General features: G+C 38.9%; 1 protein-coding gene across 2 annotated transcripts in view; it reads left to right on the forward strand.

Moving 5' to 3' along the window:
• Window positions 1-19,937, forward strand: part of CDH6 (cadherin 6) — a gene marked incomplete at its 5' end in the record, with an annotated part of 136,513 nt that overhangs the window by 80,450 nt on the left and 36,126 nt on the right. For both annotated transcript variants that reach the window (XM_084882594.1, XM_084882593.1), the window contains one exon: window positions 984-1,340. In XM_084882594.1, coding sequence (XP_084738720.1) covers window positions 1,113-1,340 — 228 coding nt within the window. The remainder of the gene's footprint in view (window positions 1-983; window positions 1,341-19,937) is intronic.

The following is a 19,937-nucleotide window of genomic DNA, read 5'->3' on the forward strand; positions in this document are numbered from 1 at the left end:
AAGCTGCCCAGCCTAGGCTCTCCAGTTACTTCGTCTTTGTACCTTCCTTGCTTTATTTTTGCTAAGTATATTTTTGCTATGGCCAGTAAAATCTTACTTTGCTGCACTTTGTCTCTTGATTGAAATCTTTCCTTCAAGAAGACAAGAACCGAGATTTTTTCATCTCACTGGTAACAATAGGAGAAAATTAAGTTTCCTGGTTAAATGTGGGAAATATTTATTAAATATAGGCATATCATCGTCATTACAAAATTCCATTTCAGAAACTTCAATATGCTAATATGCATTCTGAAGAGAAGGTGTATGGCCTTTTCAAACTTATTTGGCCCAGACTGTTCTATCAGCTCATCTCCAAATGCAAGAGTCTGCAAAACAGGCTCCAACTGGACAGGTCCACACATCACAGGTACTCACTACAGTCTAGCAAAATTTCAACACTCCACTCTCGATTGCATTGAAACTGTCTGTAATATTCTTTGCTTTAGACTTGTTCATGAGGATAAATATGCAAATATAGGGTGTCCCAAAAAATGTATATACACATTTTGAATAACTATAAAGGCGGTGTTTATTAAAATACATTTCATTTTCAAAATTGAGCCATTAGCAGTTAAAGTGTGTATACATTTTGGGGGGACACCCTGTAAAATCAGAAACACAAACTCATTTCTTCTCACTAGATCTCAGCCAGGTACCCTGAATCGTGAAATCAGCCACTTGCTGACCTACAACAACGCAATCACTTAAAATAGGATTTTTAAGTGATAGAAGAGGAGAAAGGAAAACAAGCAGCTTCCTACTGGCCCTATGCCTTCCATTTAGCGCATCTAAAGGACCATTTTTCCTCATTTCAAAACTGATAGCCAACTTATTTTTGTTGTCTTGCTATTTAAATGCATGTCTTCTTTTGCCAGAGCTTATTTACTCTAACACTGAATTTTAAGCATCTCTAAAAACACTTGATATGTTCTTATCCTTCCCAGATAGCCTCTGCGAGGCACACAAAGAACGTTGAGGAAGAAAGGAGGAATGACGCTGAATACAGTGCAGTGAACCAAAGCAGCTTCAAGGAGAGGCGTCCCGCTGCCCAGAGCCTGGACCGTGTCGTCAGAATGAGAACTTACCGGTACTTCTTGCTACTCTTGTGGGTTGGTCAGCCCTACCCAACTTTCTCAACTCCGCTATCTAAGAGGACTAGTGGTTTCCCAGCAAAGAAAAGGGCCCCGGAGCTCTCTGGAAACAGCAGGCATGAGCTGAACCGTTCAAAACGGAGCTGGATGTGGAATCAGTTTTTTCTCCTGGAGGAATACACGGGATCCGGGAATCAGTATGTGGGCAAGGTAGGATTCCATGAGGTGCTCTGACATTGTGGTTTTAAAAGCCTGAAGAAGTGTCTGCTAGTGGACCGACAGGGAGGGTGTGCACTAGTCCCCAACACAGTAAGAACTGTTGCTTATCTGGTAAAGAGTTTTTTTTTTTCCTCCCACTTGAGTCATTTCAGGTAGAGGACTGTAGAGGATTAGCTGAGAAATGCTAGCGCTCTTACAAAAGAGAGAGAAATGCCCCGGTGGGAAACGAAACGCCCACAACCAATCCGCACAGGATTACCATAAATCCTTTAATTTTTACTTTAGCTGGAAAAATATGGCCCGGCTTATTCTATGAGGCAGGATGTATTAAAAATAGGAACAGAGCGATTAAGCCGTAAGGAAAGGCAGGTCCCTTTTTTCTCCGTCTGAAAGCGAACATTCTGAGCTTTTGTTCTTTGGCCAGGTTCAAGTTAACTATTTCTTAACTCCGGTACCAACAGTGCCAGCCATTCTCGGACCTAACGGAGCCCTCTGCCCTCAAAATCCACCACCGCCTGAGGTTGGCTGTTGGGACTGCTGCGGCCGGTTTGTCTTGTGTCAGCGAATGGGCGAGAGCCAGGCATTTCCAAGACTTGTGAGTTAGCCGGGGCGAGGTTCGCAGGAGAGACAAATGGTTATGGAGAGGTGCTATTTCCAAATATCATCTGGCCATTTTATGGCCTCCAGGAAGTGGGGGGGGGGGAGGCATCGCTTATGCTCGCCCTGAGCCGGGGCTGGCGCTGAGTCAGGGAAACAGCTTGGTTCCGCTGTCAGCCTGAGTTTGCCTGACATTTTATCATCGGCTCCGTGCGTGTGGCAGAATATCTGCATACTGTAAAGATGTGAGAAATAAAAAGCCGGGGAGAGGGGTTTTGAACTTTGTGAGTGCTGTGTTTCATCATATGGTGTTGGTAAGAAAAATCATTGTCACACGTCCTGTGTGTAAACAAACCAGGGATGAACGTGTAACTAGAGATGATAAACGTCTTCGTTTATGATTGCGGCTACGGTTTCAGACATCAATAGTGGCATCTGCAAATTGCATAAATTCTGCAGATTCCAAGGGCTGCGTGGTCACACTTCAATCTGTTGTCAAATAGTTCTTCGGGGCTGGCAGAGAAGTCTCTTTAAGTATTTACCACTATCGGTGAGGGAGAGCCAGCCATGGCTTGGGCTGAGGTAACCAGGCTGTGTTCCAATGAGGTGAATTATTAATATGGAATAAAGTAGGAGAGGAAGTATTGGGTGAAGGGGTGAACATCAACACAGACCCCCAAGGGCCTAGCCTTGTATTTGCTGTGAAATTCACACGCTGTGCGACTGCTGAAGACAGTCCGAGATCCTGTCCTTCTCTCTGTTTCCTTTGTGAAATTTGAATAGCGCTGCATTAATAGGGTAATGGTTGTAGAAACACTAATAATCCTATCATCTTGAAAGCACTTTCTAGAATACAAATAACTACTGTCATAGACATTTTCTCAAGTGCTTTGTCTAATTGATCCTCCTCTTTCTCTTTTGTGCTTTTTCTTCTCACACGGTGATGCCCTGGTACAACAAAAATACCACACGTTTTTAAAGAAAGGCAGGCTATTTCAGGACACGAGGAGCAGCAATGAATAGAGCCGCCTAGGAATCCGCTCTAGGATTATAACTGTGGGAAGTAGTATTGCCGCAGGGAAAAGTCGTGAGCTGTGGCCCAGAGCCGGTGATTAGCCTCCCAGGCTTCAGCTTCTCATCTAGAAAATGCAGGCAACAATGCCAGCCTCCTGGAGTTGCTGTGTAGTTAAGTGAGATGAGATGAGAACTAATGGCTGGCACATAGTAGGGGCATACAGAAGTTGTTATTATTGCTGAAAAATCCACTCTATTACGTTTATTGATAATGCCTTGACGTGGAATATTGATTTGTATATCTTTGAAAAAGTAAAATGAGGTAACTGATGGATCTCTCAGTGGGTGGGAAGTGTAAAGGAGAGAGGCACAGCTTCAATCTGATTAGTTGGATTGGAATATTTTATTAGCAGCAAGATCACTTTCGCTCCCTCACCTTCGCCTGCCCCTCCTCCACCTCCCTGAAGCTATGACACAGAAGAGAATGCTAGCTGGAGAAGAAAGTCAAGGGCAGAGATTGAAGTTGTCCAGTAGTGGCCAGCTTGCTGCATCTGGTGTGTGAGAGAGGTACTAGTGCACTATTCAGAGGGCATTTTCCCGAGTCTGCCTTTGGAGTTATGTATCATCAATGGACAAAAGGAAGACTATAATGTGCTTTGTACCACAATAAAAATAAAAAAAATAGACAAAAATAAATAAATAAAATTTTAAAAAGAAACCTGTTTGAGTTCCTCATGTTGGTCCACTTTTAATAGATATGGAGTCCACAAGTTGGTCCACTTTTAATAGATATGGAATAAAACAGAAACCGATGAGATTATCCAGATCTATAGGGTCAAGAAGGTTTTGAAAACACATTTTCTTTTTCAAGATCAGGCAATAGCAGGGGTTCCACATTTTCTCAATTCATAATATCCTTAATGTCTCAATCATTTTTTTTTTTCACAGTGTCCTCAGGTCACTAAAGAAATAATTAGGTCCAAACAGTTTGCTAAATATTTATGGTCTAAACTCAAATCACTGTTTGACAAAAATACACATCAGTTAACAGATTACTAATGGAAGGTGTGCACCTTCTGGGCACTGCACAACTTCTCAGACTGGACACCACCCCTCATTCCATTTTCCACATTGATTTTTGCATAAATCTTCCCTTCTGCCATAGTGCTGGGGTCAAGCCAGCTTCATAAATATGTAACATCATCAAAAGGAATGTAGCACCACCTATTGTTGAAACTGTGAACTACTCTGAGCTAGTACTTCACAAGATGTCTGACAGAGCTCAGGGTTTGTTGCATTATTTCCCTGGAAATTTTAAAATATTTCCTGGTGCCCCAGTAAGTTCATTGCTACACCCCAGGGTACCTCAGTGAACACTCTGGGAACCATTAGACAATAGTTAGATTCCCGTGTAAAGGTGTACAAAGACTAACTGATCCTTAGCCCTAGTAATAGGTACCTAGAGCCTCTTCTTGAAGCCTAAAACTGAAAAGATTAATCAGTACAGGTAACGGATAGAAGCATTAACTGAGGAAAAGTAATGCAGTTGAGCAAATAACACTTAAAGTAGAAGAAAAATGTTTTTACATTATAAGCATTTGTTTATATTTGTATTTGTGTTCATTAGTTCCAGTTATCCTGGGTTTAAGGCAATAGAGATGATAGTGACAATTGTGGAGCAAGGAAAATTTGAGAATTGGTGTGGGAACAAAGAGCTGTCCAAAGGGAAAAAAGATAGGGTCACATAAGCATCCAAGAAGCAAGAGAAGACAGAGTTAGGGATTGGATGACAATAAAGTGAATAGACAAGTTCATACTTAAAGCTTGACGTGCACGCGAGAGCAGTTAGACCCTCCTCCTTTTCTTGTTTTAATACTCCTCAGCATTTCACTCATGGCCATAAGATGAACAGAGAAACATGGACTCTGCCGGTTAGCTAGGGAGGCACTTACTGCTAACAGCTGAAATATTGACACCCAAACTCTGACGTATGGGAAAATTTCAACACCTGACTCCCCTAGAATGGTGGTTGCAGGTAGGGGTAACAAGGTAGGAAGAAGTGGCCCTGTATTGAGTAAAAGTTTGTGAGCTTAAGATATATAGATACAGATGCAGATAAGGAATGTGATTTTTTTCTTCTAACATACATGAATGAACTTGGGGGCAACTTTGAGCTGATTTAACATAAGTAGCATCTGTGTCACTGGGGCTCTCATTGGAGATGCAGAATCTTGGGCCCCACCTGAGAAGCTGCATTTCAACAAGGTGAACTGTGTGCACACTCAGATTTCACAGGTGCTGCTTTTACCTTGCCTGGGTCTCCCCTCCCCAGAGATCCTGATTGAGTTGGTTTTTAATTATTTATGATTCCAATGTGTGACAAAATTTGAGACTCATTGCCCTGGGAGAATATTATTGGCAATAATTATAACACAACATGGCAAGTTCAGCTGTAAACGTATGATGGAAATATCAGGGAGAGGGCCAGCTGGGAGCGGGTACAGCAGAGCTTCCTGACGGAGGTGATGATGGTGAAGAACCGCTTCAAGGTGTCAGCTCACACAGTGGAGGGAGAATTACCAGGACTTTCCAATTAATTGGATGCCAAAGGAGAGAAAGTCAAAGGTTCAGAGATCTCTATTCAGAATCAGACAGTGGAAGTGTCACTTAGCCAGCACAGGAAACAGAAAGAGGTGCATATTTTCTCACCCAGGTTTTCAGGGAAGAGTATGCAATTTTATACAAAATCTACTTAGGTTATCTTTGGCTTATAGAAAAATAAGAAGAAAGCATTGTAATTTCACACTTTCAAAAAAACACCAGGCCTTCCTGCCAGCTTTACGTAATGTAGCAATTCCTTGGTGTTGGTCAGTCTATAGTGTGAGATTAAGCTTAATAAGAAAGAACAGAGGCAGCCGAAACCGGTTTGGCTCAGTGGATATAGCGTCAGCCTGTGGACTGAAAGGTCCCAGGTTTGATTCCGGTCAAGGGCATGTACCTTGGTTGCGGGCACATCCCCAGTAGGGGGTGTGCAAGAGGCAGCTGATCGATGATGATTCTCTCTCATCGATGTTTCTAACTCTCTATCCCTCTCTCTTCCTCTCTGGGGAAAAAAAAAAAAAAGAAAGAAAAAGAAAGAACAGAGGCAGATATGGATTAGATGTTCAAGGCACAAGCATTAAGACATAGATATATTTGAAACCTCAGAACTGTGCACAATATGAGGCAAAAGATTCTAATATCGTCATTAAACAGACCCCAGCAAAGCTTAATTTCCTTGTCTCCTCCACTTGATCCTTCACAATGTTCTTTGTCCTCTTCTTCCACACAATGTGTACCTAAAACTAATCTCCATTAGAAGCATTCGAGATGCTTCTATTTTTTGGTAACGTACCAGGAGATTTTTTTATGGACTTTGGTAAACTGTATATTTTCACAGATGTTTTCTGATGCTAGATTTTTGGAAGTTGGTGATGGTTTTCTTTGGCAGAGTTTTCCCAAAAACTGATAACTGTGCTTTTTAAAATATCAGGAAGATGTGGCTTTTATTTAAAACTCTGATGTACATGTTTTCCTAATAAGCCTTTCCCTTGAGTCTTTAAAATTAGTATTTACCCAGTTCACCAAAGCCAATATTCTTAGGATGATTGGACAGTAATGTTTTAATGGCCCATAAAAATAAAAGTTGCCAGCCAAATACACCTTTAAAATTAGGAATGAATAATTATTTGTTCCTATAATTACACAATCCAAAATCAGTCAACATAAAGCAACATATTATATATATATATATATATATATATATATATATATATATATATATATATCCTGAAAGACTATTTAAAAATGCTGTCATTGAAATAATGCTTTATTATATTTTTCTGAAAAGAGCATAAATATAAGAATAGAAACCTCCTGGTGCTAATTTGATGGGTGATTCAGAGACTCATTTAACCCGCTGTCACTTCAAACAGCAGTGTCGGGTGAAAGCATCATCACAGTAACATTTACTGCACATTGCTTTGTTCCAGACACTCTGCCAAGAGCTTCAGGTGTATTACCTCGTTGGACCCTCGCAGCAACCTTAATGCCCACATGTTAGTTATATCCCTGTTTTATAGATGAGTAAACTAAGGCTCAGAGCAGTCAGGTATTTTAGCCCAAAGTCTCACACTGCCAGAACGTGGCAGTTGGCCTCTGTCTATTCAGTTATCTCCACCCTCACACACACCACTGCTCCACAGAGCCAGGGCAAGGCACAAATGAAAAAAACAGACACACAACATACTTTGGCGTTCAGTGGTAGAATTCAATTCAATATCACAAATACCTATTGAGAACCTGCTGTGTGACAGCCATGAGGAGAGAATTTTTTTTAAAGACTGCTTTTAAAGAGCTACACAAATATGTTTGCATGAATATTTTGTGCCTTCCTTTTATTTTTGCTTGATTTTAATTTCCAGAACACATCAGTGATATGCAAAATAGCTACATGTGAGGATTTTAAAATTAGGTATGTACTTATTGGTCATTTAGGTCATTGTGATGAAAAGTGTCTTTTTTTTTTTTAATTTCTCTTGATAACCTTCTCTAACCTTCAATGACCTGCAATAATCGTTTCTCCCTCAGTCAGGACAAGTGCCTTGAGCACATCTTTCTTCTTCATCATTTAAATTTAATGCTCAGCCATTTAACACTTTTATATTTCAACTAATGGTATATTTTAGAGAACATGCATTCACTTGCTTGTTGGATGTCCTTTTTTAAAATGTCTCAAGAAGTAACTTCCCAACTGCTAATATTGGTAGTAACCCTTGTTTTATTTCTGCTACCAACTAACTAATTTCAATTCCTTGATGACGAAAGCTTCAGTTTGTTATTTGATGCTAAGAAAATGTACCATTGAATAGCAATTCCCCAAGTCTCGAACTCCCCTCTCTGCACAGTTGCTCATGTAGAGAGCAAAACAGTTAGAATGTCTGACCTTGGTCACAAACCCAAAGGCAACTTTCAGCTTCCTAGGTCACACAGAGTGAAGTACAGAAAGCCAACAATGACTCAGTCCAGAATCCTCCAACTTCCAAGTCATTATGCCTGTGGAACCCTATATCCTTCTGCTTATAATTCAATTTGTTCAACAAAATAAAGTGATGAAGGTGAATAAAAGAGAGTTAATGATTTAGATTCCTTTTGTCCCCACTGAGCTATTTTATTTCCATGCTCTACAAGTCAGACAGAGCCAGAGGTTGTTGGAAGGTTATGGAGACTCTACATGCTCATTATAACAAATCCCCCAGAATCTAGCCCATGGACATTGTTAAGTAGTTCTTCACTGATTGCCTTAACTTGTTTGTACTATTATTGAACCATGTAATTCTTGATTTGCACCAGAGTTCTTCCTTTTTTTATCTTATTATGGATCCGCCATAGCAAATATTCAGAGTACTCACATCTAGTTTATATTTCTTTTAAAATCAAAATCCCTAATTATAATTTTGACTGAATATTATTTCAAAAAATATAGATTAAAAATTCCTAACATATGTGTGTAACAGTCAATAGGTTCTTAAATCACAATCTTTTTCATTTCCATTGATATGAATGACAGCATTAGAACATTATTTTAAATATAACAAGCATATATTGTAACCAGAATTATAAATGTAACTATTAGAGGGCAGTACTTAGCTAGTCAAAATTAAATATATCTTCCTAATGTTCTTTTTTTTTTTTTTACCAAAAATAAACAGGTTTTTGATAGGGGTTCTGCCTTTTATAACCTTCATCAAATTTAGGGAATATGTTTAGATCTTAATGTGTCATTGGAAACTTAAGAAGGCATCTCTTTTTGTGTAGATGTAGGCTGCTGGTAGCAACTCCACCTTCCTATAAGCCTTCACGCAGTCAGTTATTAAGATGGCAATGCACTATAATCCTAATGAGCATGCTAAGTATAGTCTGTATTCTTTCCAAACCTAGCTTTCCCTCAGGAATTGAAGAAGGGGCTGAAGGAAAGTACAGAAATCCCCAGAAGAGAATAAGAGATTTTCTTTCTCTTATTGCCACTATTGATAAATAAGTAAAAGTAACACGTATTCTCAAAGGTAATGTGAGGCATCAAATTTGAAATTATGCAACCTGCAAGAAGAAGAAAAGCAATATGCCAAAATATTTCACTGGAAAAATATTTAAAGTTTCTTCCAGTTTTCTATTCACAGAGATTGCATGTACACAAGAAAAGAGAGGCACTTTAAAAGATTAAAATGTATACATGTGTGAAATATATGAATAAATATTTTAGGTGCATTGGTGTATTTCAGCAGACCTGCGGGCAGTAATAAAAGCATAACAAAAAGCTTGAAATATCACTCTGGATGTGGGATTTAATGCTGACTAGAGGGAACAGAGATTGGAGTTAAGAAGGCAATTGAAGAAGTTATCTCAGCTATGGCATTTTCAAATAGATTTGGAAAGAAAATGCTTTTCATTCATTCAACAATTACTCACCAGAGTGCAAAGTTAATAGCAGAGGCAGCCTGCCCATGTTTGAGCCACAGCTACACTGACTATCTAGGTATGTTGAGCAAGTTATTTAACCCCTCACTGCCCTCGATTTCTTTAACTGTTAAATGAGGGGGTAATAAAGTCATTGAGGTGAGGCTTAAATAAGTTAATACACAGAAAGGGCTTAGAATGGGTCTGGTGTACCACAGGAAACTAAGGGAAGACCAATACCAGGCAGGAAGGCTCCCTGCTGCCAAATGTCCCTTCAAAGAAAGAAAAGGTGAAGGGAAGGAAGAACCAAAGGTTCCCAGAACATCCCACTAACGTTCTGCCTCCTTCAGGGAAGCCAAGCATCATGGGTCAGAAAATGGTGTCAAAGCAGCTAAGGCATCTGAAAATATGGTTGATTAATCAACCACAATTCTGAAGGTTAAGCATACATAAAAAATACAAAGTTTTCTTTATTATCCCCACCAAACAAAAAATAATTCTCACACTATAATCAGGTTAGTGTGCATTTGTGTTCAATCTTAGTAACTTTTGTTCATCTTCCTATTAAGGCTATTTATCATTTATTTCATTTTAAAGCATCAGTTTGCACCACAATTTGGAGTTTATATTTTTTTAAATTACTGTGAAATGCTAAGTGTCCCAGTAATTCAAAAAATGACTATAGTACTTCAGGCATACTAATATTTCAAGTTGGAGTTATCATAATTAAGTTGGAATAATATTATAATCTCCTTATATTAATGAATCAAAGTTTTATTGGGGGGGAAACTACTCTTGATTTACTTGTTTAATTACCCTGAATGCTTCATGTTTTAGAGCAAAATAATGAATTCCTTGTTTAAGACTGAATTTTGACCTTCAGTAATTGAGTGGTGTCTTATATTGAATCCCAGCACTGCTCTTTTGATTAGCACTTTAGATTTGAATTCATACCTTAAATAGTTATATCTGTGTAAACTCTGCAAAGACCTATACAACACATCTTGCTCATCTCTGTATCCTCCAAGGTGTCTGGCACAGATTTTGCACGCTGGAAACAGTCAAGTATTCCTTGATTAAGCTGCAATGACCACAAAAGATGAAAATCTGCTGTACTGTCTGAAAACTGCCTCCCACTTTATTGGCGTGAATGGTTTGATATGGGTATCATTGATGGTGCTTTGTGTCATTGAATTGACAACTGAAAATCTAGTCTTTAAAGTCCAAGAAAATATAAACTGTAAACATATAAAACCAAATTTATTATGAAAGTCTTTCCATGGAAACTACCTCTGAAATTTCCCCATCAAAGTGACACAAAAATTTATGATGCAATTGGAGAAAACTCAAGCTTCCTTAGTGCAAACCAGAGAAACTAAAGACAACACAGCTGTATGTGCATGAACTAACAAGGAAGATAAAAAGGAAATACATAGCAAATAGTATCATATCATAAAAGTTGGCTCCTTTAAGACTTTTACAAATGAAAACCAAACATTATTTAGGGTTTCAGTAGAAGAAAGTTTGAAACAAAATGAGAAAAAAGCCAGAGTTAACCAATAGAAAGCAAGTTTCTTTCTCTTAAAATTCCTAAGAAAGTACAGAGTGCTCAGTAAAAGAGAAACCATTTAAGACCTGAGAACGTTGATTGCAATGATTCATAATAAATTCAACGATCAAGACAAGTGTGATAATACAGGGAGAGAAAAATTCTATATAATGACTATTCTTTTTTTACCAACTATATATTCTTCTAATCAACATATTTTTAGTTCTCACAGGAAAAATCATCATCTCTGGAGAATAATCTCATCTTAATTCTTTCTACTATTTATGTTAAGTACAATTCAGAAGAGAAACATAAAAGAGGAGATGCAAAGAAAATTTGCTTTAAAATACAGACATGTAAAACTGTATGTGCTTTTAGTGTTTTCCTTTCATTAATTGGAAAGCAAAGAATCTGGCTCATTGCCTTCCTTAATCTATAGCCTGGGGCTACACCCACCCCATCCCCAAATACCCTCCAGAAAGAGAGCTTCCCTTTGAGAAATCAAGTAAAGCTTTTTTTTTTTTTTTTTTTTTTTTTGCTTTTTTTCTTTCTTTCTTTCTTTCTTTTTTTTTTTTTTTTTTTGTATCTTCTTTAAAGTTTGAGATTATTTCCAAATAAAATGTTTTTTAAAAATTAAAAAAACATAAAGCAAGACAGAATGAATTATAAGAAATTATTTTCTGATCCTATTTGTATCTTGAATGTTCTAGCCATCCTCCCACCTATGTGTATTATGTAAAAAGAATAAAAGGGGGAGGTTATTTACCCTGTGTTCAAGCTATGACCTTGGTGATTACCAATCCACTGGCCTCTTAAAGAGAAATGCAGTTTTAAAATTAAAGCAAGGAAATTAGGTGACTTGGGCAAAGTTGAGTGGCAGTACTTTTTTCCGTTTTATCTCCTTTTCACCAATCTACACATCACTGACTTAAGTTTTACACAGATAACGAGGCAGTAGGAATCTTAGTGTGAAGCAAACCATCAAGCGACTTCTAAGCAGGGACAGAACAGGAAACAGGACACAAGGGAAGTCACCCCCTAGCAGGTCGAGGCAGCACGGATCCTTTTCAGCAGTTTCACAGCAGACAACTGGTCATGAGATAAGGAGCGGTGATGATGTTATCCCACATTTTGTCAGGCCCTACAGTTTAGGGTGTCTCTCTCACTTGTAAGAGGGAGCATGCCTCCACTTGAGGAAGCAAGAATCCAGCTTTTCTGATATGGTTACATTGGCTACTCTTCCCTAAAACCACATTATTAAGATATTAATATAGCAGAGAGCATTTCAGACGTGGTGGGCACATAAAATAATAGCACACATGCTTAGGAGTTGAGCGCTCAAGTTCGTGACTCTAACATCACTGTGAGAACACTTACCCAGAGTAGCTGTTGGGCCCATACACATTTCTCTACACTGATTATTTCACAGGGAGCTCCCTTAAAGAAAGAAAAAGAGAGAGAGAAAGAGTTGTTCAAATCATTTAAGAATTTATATGCTAGTTCCCAAGCAAGAAAATCTAATAAATGAATTCATAATCTTCTCTCCTAGAAATGCTCACCATTATTTCCTTGACTGTACTAGTGCGAGTAGGTTACAGAATTCAATTTAATCATCATTTCCTGAGCACATACAGGATGCTTGAGAGCTTTGAATTAGAATAAAAAAATAGTCTCTCCCTCAAGTAAACTACGTGTTTTATGAAGATATGGCTTTCACTTTTTAAATCCCAAGTAAGAGTCAGCATACGATTATTATATCTAATATGATTTTTACCTTTGAAGAAAAACATATTTGAGGAAAAGTCCATTAGCTAGTGAGAAACATAATTTTCTTTTCATTTCTGCTGCTTGATTTCCTGTGTCTTAAATGTCTGCATTTATCTATAAATATGTTCTTCCAAGTGTAGTGTCAGAGATAGAGAGAGATGAACTGCAAAAATTGAACTGGATTGCCCAGAATTCCCGGGTTCTTGCCTCGATGGTTTTGGAGAATGAAGCCACGGATGAAAGGTGATAGGTGAAAAGTACAGAAACTTTATTGCAAGCAGACACTACCTCTAAAACCTAATTCTGAATCCTAAGCTTGAGACTCTGTCCCTCCTGGATGGACAGAGGGGCCGCTGAGAAGGGTGACCACTGTTCTCTTTGTCTTGAGGCACGACATAGACTGCAGTTCTTTGTCTGAACCTGGCACCTTCTTTTAGGTCATTGTGCTACATAGAGTTAGTTTTCAAAGCTCAAAGCCCATGTGGGGTTCCCCACCATCTCTCCCCCTTATTGTGTCAGTTGAAGTCACTGTTGATTGATCTTATAGCTCTCCCAGCTGTGTTGACAGAGATAGCCTTATCTTATGGCCCTCCCAGCTACTCAGGTCAGGGCTACTTTGGCCTAACTTATGGTCACTTTAATGGCTCAGGCCCGAGATGCTTTTTGGTTTATGGCTTTAATTGCACAGGCCAAATATATATTTGCCTATTCCATTTCTCTACTCTCTGTACAAATAAGATAAACATAAACACCCTGGCATCTTCAAGTCTCCATTATGTATTCCTTCCCCCATAGGTCCCTTTTAATTCCTCACCTAAACCTGCTTAATTAAGCTAGCTAGCTAACCCTTTCAGAGAGAGGGAGAGAAAGAGAGAGGGGAAGTGTGTGTGTGTGTGTGTGTGTGTGTGTGTGTGTGTATCCTTAGCTTTGTCAATTGCTGAAAAGATTACAGTATGAGGCAAAAAAGCAGGATTAAAACTGTGAGTTACAATGCGTTGGTAAATCAATTTTTGACTGGGTATCTGGCTCTCAACTTGATTTACCACTGGCATTTTGAAAATGAAAATGTTAGACTAAGCAAGAGTTGAGACTAATGTCTTAATCTGCCGAAAACCTTGGACAATCCAGAGCCAAGCACAAGACAGGAGTAAACAATGCCTTTTGGGGGAAATAAACTCATGCAGTGAATAAATCAAAAGGCATTTGTTTAATTGATAAACCCAAAATGAACAATAACCTCTATTACAGTCTGTATCATTTGTGCCAATAGAATTTACAAATAACTTAGCCTGGGGCCTGATATAATAAATACAATGTATAGGGAAACTTTTGTAATCATCCTAGGAAGTGTTGTTTGGCAATATGTGCTCAAATATAGACTTTGGAGTCAAGCAGATCTTGGTATCCTTCCTGGCTCTGCCCTTAACTTTCGGCCAATTACTTAACCTCCCTGACCTCAGGTTCTCTGAAGAAAAAAAAAAAAGAAAAAAAGAAAGGAGAAAGTAATAAGTAATGCTTATCTCCTGGAGTTGTTATGAGACTTCATTGATATATCACACAAGGCGCTTAAGCAGTACCAGACACATAGTAAGTTTCATCAAAGGCTACTAGGTGTACCGGTTAATAATAGCAGATTTTGTAATAAAAGAAAACATGATCATTTCAAGAGAAAAATCAAAAGTGCTTTATTCAGCCGAAACCGGTTTGGCTCAGTGGATAGAGTATCAGCCTGCGGACTGAAGGGTCCCAGGTTCGATTCCGGTCAAGGGCACGTACCTTGGTTTGGGGCACATCCCCAGTGGGGGAGTGCAAGAGGCAGCTGATCGATGATTCTCTCTCATCGAGGTTTCTAACTCTCTATCCCTCTCTCTTCCTCTCTGTAAAAAATCAATAAAATATATTTTTAAATAAATAAATAAATAATAGTGCTTTATTCAAAGTAATGTCCATCCCTAGCTACACATTTTCCCACCTCTCAGGTAATTTTTGGATACCGTCCCAATAGAACTTTTCTTGTTTTGAGGCAAACCATTCAGAGACTCAATTTTCCTCTTCTTCGTATATTTTCAAATGCTGCTCAGAAAGTGTGTGTGCCATCGATAGGAACAAGTAGTAATCTGAAGGAGCAAGGTCTGGTGAATATGGCGGATGGGTTAATACTTCTCAGGCAAGATCTTTTAACGTGTTTTTAACTGGTTTTGAAGTGTGTGATGATGCGTCATCATGAAGCAAAATTACTTTGCCCTGTCTTCTGGAGCATTCTGGTCGTTTCATGATCAAAGTGTAGTTCAAATTGATTATTTGTTGTCGGTAGTGATCAGTATTAACAATTTCACCTGGTTTTAGAAGCTCATAATACACCACACCTTCCTGTTCCCACCAAACACAGAGCATTGTCTTCTTTCCAAAGTAATTTGGCCTTGCAGTCAAAGTTGATGGTTGACCTGGATCAACCCATGATTTTGTGTGTTTGGGATTCTCAAAATCCACTTTTCATCACATCACAATTTGATGTAAAAAAATACTTTTGTGCCATTGAAGCAACATTTTGCTGATGACTCTTTGATTTTTTATTTGTCTTTTGTTCAGTTGATGTGGCACCCATTTTCCTTCCTTTAAAATCTTTCCCATTGCTTGTAAATGATCAGAAATTATTTGCTGAGCAACATTTAATCTTTCTGCAAGTTGTTTTTGAGTTTTACATGCATCTTCACCCAATAATGCTTGTAATTGTTGGTCTTCAAATTTGTTTGGTTGACCTGGGTGTTTTTGTCTTTCACATCAAAATCATCACTTTTTAAGTGTTTAAAACAGTATTCACAAGGATCTTGAGATGGAGCATGTTCACCATAAGCTTCCCAAAGTATTCAGCAGCATTTTTCTTCAAAATAAAGTAATGAATTATAACTTCCAGCAAGTGCTTTTTTTTTTTGCAGGAAATTTGACATTTTTAAGTGTAAAAGTATCTATGGTGTTAATACCTTCAGAAAATTTTACAGCCGGGACCGGTTTGGCTCAATGGATAGAGCGTCGGCTTAGGGACTGAAGGGTCCCGGGTTCGATTCTGGTCAAGGGCATGTACCTTGGTTGCGGGCATATCCCCAGTAGGGGGTGTGCAAGAGGCAGCTGATCGATGACTCTCTCATCGATGTTTCTAACTCTCTATCTCTCTCCCTTCCTCTCTGTATAAAATCAATAAAATATATTTAAAAAAAAAAAGAAAAAGAAAATTTTACATATTACATTTTGAAGCTTGTTGTCAATACAACAAGTAGCATAAATATCAAATTGCATATACTGTATATCAATATATGTGTAACTCCATCAATTGAAAAAAAAATCCACATTATTAACCAGTACACCTAGTAGTTTTCTCCCTCTTCACTGGGATTCTTGAACTGAAACAACACAGTTTCAGTTCACCTTGAATCCCAGAGATAAGAAACAACTGTATAGTTTTCTATTTCTGCTGTTAACAAGTTACAAAAATGTAGTGAATTAGAACAGTACAAATCTATGATCTTGCAATTCTAGAAGTCAAAAGTCTAAAATGGGTTTCACTGGGCTAAAACCAAGATGTCTGCAAAGTGTCCTTCTAGAGACACTAGGAGAAGTCCTCTCCTTGCCTTTTTGAGCCTGCATTCCTTGGTTCGTGGGCTCCTCCTCCATGTTCAAAGTTGGCACTGTAGCATCTTCAAATCAATCTCTCTGCTTCATTGCACATTTCCTTCTCTGACTCCCTATCTTCCCTCATTAGGACGCTGGCGATTATGCCGGGTCCAGTCAGGATTATCCAGGATAATCTCCTTCTGAAAATCTTTATCCTAATCACACCTATAAATCCTTTTTGCCTTTAAGGAAACATAGTCCCTGTTTCTGGGAATTAGTACAGGAACCTCTTTGGAAGAGCCATTATTCTGACTACTACATCCACCACAACCTAAAGTTTTGTTCACTTACTAGTTATTTTGGTACTTTGGACATTAAATTCAAAGTATTGAGTGTAAAAGATAAATGTCAAGGATATGAATAAATTTTTCTTGAGTTTAGATTGAAATTTTTTTCACTTTTATAACTCTTTCAAAAATTCTCCTCCACATAACACAAGGTCTTTTTTAGTGTCTATTAAATATAACAAAAGATAAAAGATGGAATTGAGTGGGGTCATGAGTTATCTCTATAAATGTAGAACCCTTTGTGATATAATTTGAATGAATTTTTTAAGTTATAATGAGAAAAAATATGGGAGGAGAGAAAACTGATGATAGATAGATAGATGATAGATAGATAGATAGATAGATAGATAGATAGATGATAGTAGATAGAGAATTCCACCAATGGATCTCAGTGGAAGCAATTTTGTTCCCTTGAAGGACATTTGGCAATATATGGAAATGTTTTGGATTGACACAACTTGAAAGCTGCTATAGGTATCTAGTGGGTAAGGATCAAGGATGCTGATATATAGGTCAGGTACCTCTACAAAGAGGTGAGCAGTTAGGAGTCGTTTGGTTAGTGAAGGGTGACCAAACAACTGAGCAGCAGGTTGCATGGGCCTAAACCCGCAGTCAGATATTCCCCGACGGGCCCCCCAAGGAGTCCCAGATTGGAGAGGGTGCAGGCTGGGCTGAGAGAACCTGCCCCCATGCATGAATTTTGTGCACCAGGTCTCTAGTATAATCTATATAACAAATTCAGCACATTTTCTATAGTATGGACTTAATAAATGCCTGCTATTACTATTTTCCCAAATCCCAGCCAAACCAATTCCCAAATGATCTGTAATATAAAAGCCTAAGTGACCATCTGACCATCTGACCAGTAAGCTATGAGAGCAATGATCAGCAGGGGGAAGACAATCCAACTGGTAGCTATGACACACACTGACCACAAGGGTTGTTTCTCTTTGTCTTTCCCTCTCTCTTCCACACTCTCTAAAAATCAATGAAGAAAGAAAGAAAGAAAGAAAGAAAGAAAGAAAGAAAGAAAGAAAGAAAGAAAGAAAGAAATGTTATATCCTATAAAAAGACATCTTAAAATGCCTACGTAAAGAAAGTTGTCATTTTTTCATGGTGAAGAGACTGGAGTTTGTGTTGATGAAAACACCTTGGTGGCTGCAGCGGCCAGCAGTGGCAGCAGTGGCAGCTGTGGCAGCTGGCAGTGGCAGCAGCAGTAGGGTGATGGGGGTGGCACCTTCCCCTGATCAGCCCAGTTGCTTCCTGCAAAGGGAGGCCAGACTGCGGCTTAGGCCCACAGGGAGCAGGTCTCAGCCATCAGTAGGACATCCTCTGAGGGCTCCCGGATTAGAGAGAGTGCAGGTCAGGCTGAGGGACCTCTCTTCCTGCATACTAATTTCGTGCACCGGCCTCTAGTCATGTATAAGTGTCATCACCAAAAATTATTGGTGCCAGATCAAGGCTGCAGGCCACGCTTCCATCCCAGCTTTCCTCTCAGACTTTATAGTGAGAATCAGCTCTTCTCGTCACCAAAACTCATGTGGTGGGGTACTCCTGCAGCCAAGGGAGGCATTTCACATGTTTGGCTGCTAAATACGTGCACACACGCAGCCCTGTGTGTATTTGAAGTCATTTTACTGCCCTGAGACAATATCTCTGACGTCCGTGAAGGGGGCCAGGGAGCAGGGGCAAGTTTATGGGTACAGGTCGTTTTTTCCTTTTCCCTTTGGGGAAATCATGTAGTGAGGAAGAAGCTCATTTTAGCTCCTAAGAGCCGTCCAAAGCTTCTCCAGGGCAAGAAAAAGGTGGATGATCCTATAGATGGTCCCTACCAAGGACAAAGCAACTCCTTAGCTACAACCAAGGACAATGATGGAGTCACAGCCAGACATCAGGGCCTATGGAGAAGAGAATAGAGCAGGTCACCTGGGACCTTAAGGAGCTGAGGTGACAATTCCACCTGCCAGAACCACAGACACCACTCTGGAAAGTAATGAATGAGAGACTAGCATGCCAGAGGACAGTGCAAAAGCCCCAAATTTCCCTCCGGTTCAGGCCATGTGGCTCTCCCTTTTTCAAACACCCAGATGTCATCTTGAACTAGATCAAGGACAGGGGAAGAAAGCTGAAGCCAGAAAGACAAATTTATTTTTAAAAGTTATTGAAAGAGACTACTATTGAATCAGGCAGACTTTATTGAATTGCACTAAATTATTGACTCAATATTCAACCTAATATGTATAGAGTTCCTAATATTCAATAGGATTAGAGCTTGAGGGATAAGCTATTAAAAAAATAAGGCCCTAGCGGGTTTGGCTCAGTGGAGAGAGCATTGGCTCATGGACTGAAGGGTTATAGGTTCATTTCTGGTCAAGGACACATACTTCAGTTGCAGGTTCAACCCCCAACCCCCACCCCACCCTCGTGCCAACAATTGATGTGTCTCTCTCACATCTGTGTTTTTCTCTCTAGGTCTCTCCCCCTCCCTTCCACTCTCTCCAAAAATGAATGGGAAAATATCCTCAGGTGAGGATTAACAATAATAATAATAATAATAATAATAATAAGGAAGTTTTATCTTGCCTTTCATATCTGAATGCAGTGTGAGAAAATATGGGATCCTGCAACTCTAAGGAAAGAGTGTTTCTATTTTAGCTGACATTATTGCTTTTATTAGCCCAGGCTCCTACTCAAGGCATCCTCTGGCTTTCTCCCACACTGAACCTTGAAACCATGCCATGCACTCATCTGGTTGCTAAATCATTTTTTCCCATTGGTAAATCTAAACTCCTCCAAGAATTCTTCCTGAACCATCAAAGACCCAACACGATCCCTGACTCCACCTTGTCCAACGTATAACTTCTTTCTATGCTGTTCTCCATCTTTCCATTTATATTTTTATTCATAATACTTAATCAAAGTACTCAACTGTCTAATTTCTGCTTTTATTGTGTATCTTTTACATATGAGTATTTACAAGCCTAAATTTCAAGTTTGTAGAAGACAGGTATTGTTTATTTGTTGCCTATTCAAGACAATAAGTGTTTTTAAATGGTCTTGGTTGACAGTTAAATCATGTTTATTATAGAACAACATTCCCATAAAATGGATCATTTTCCATACATTATTCATTACTTTCTGCATCAGGTTGATACTTGAAATATGGTTCAGTAAAATCGTGTAGCTTCTTCACCCTTAACAGGTGACTTC

Source organism: Pipistrellus hanaki (assembly GCF_964339955.1).
Source record: "Pipistrellus hanaki genome assembly, chromosome: 4".
NCBI lineage: Eukaryota > Metazoa > Chordata > Mammalia > Chiroptera > Vespertilionidae > Pipistrellus > Pipistrellus hanaki.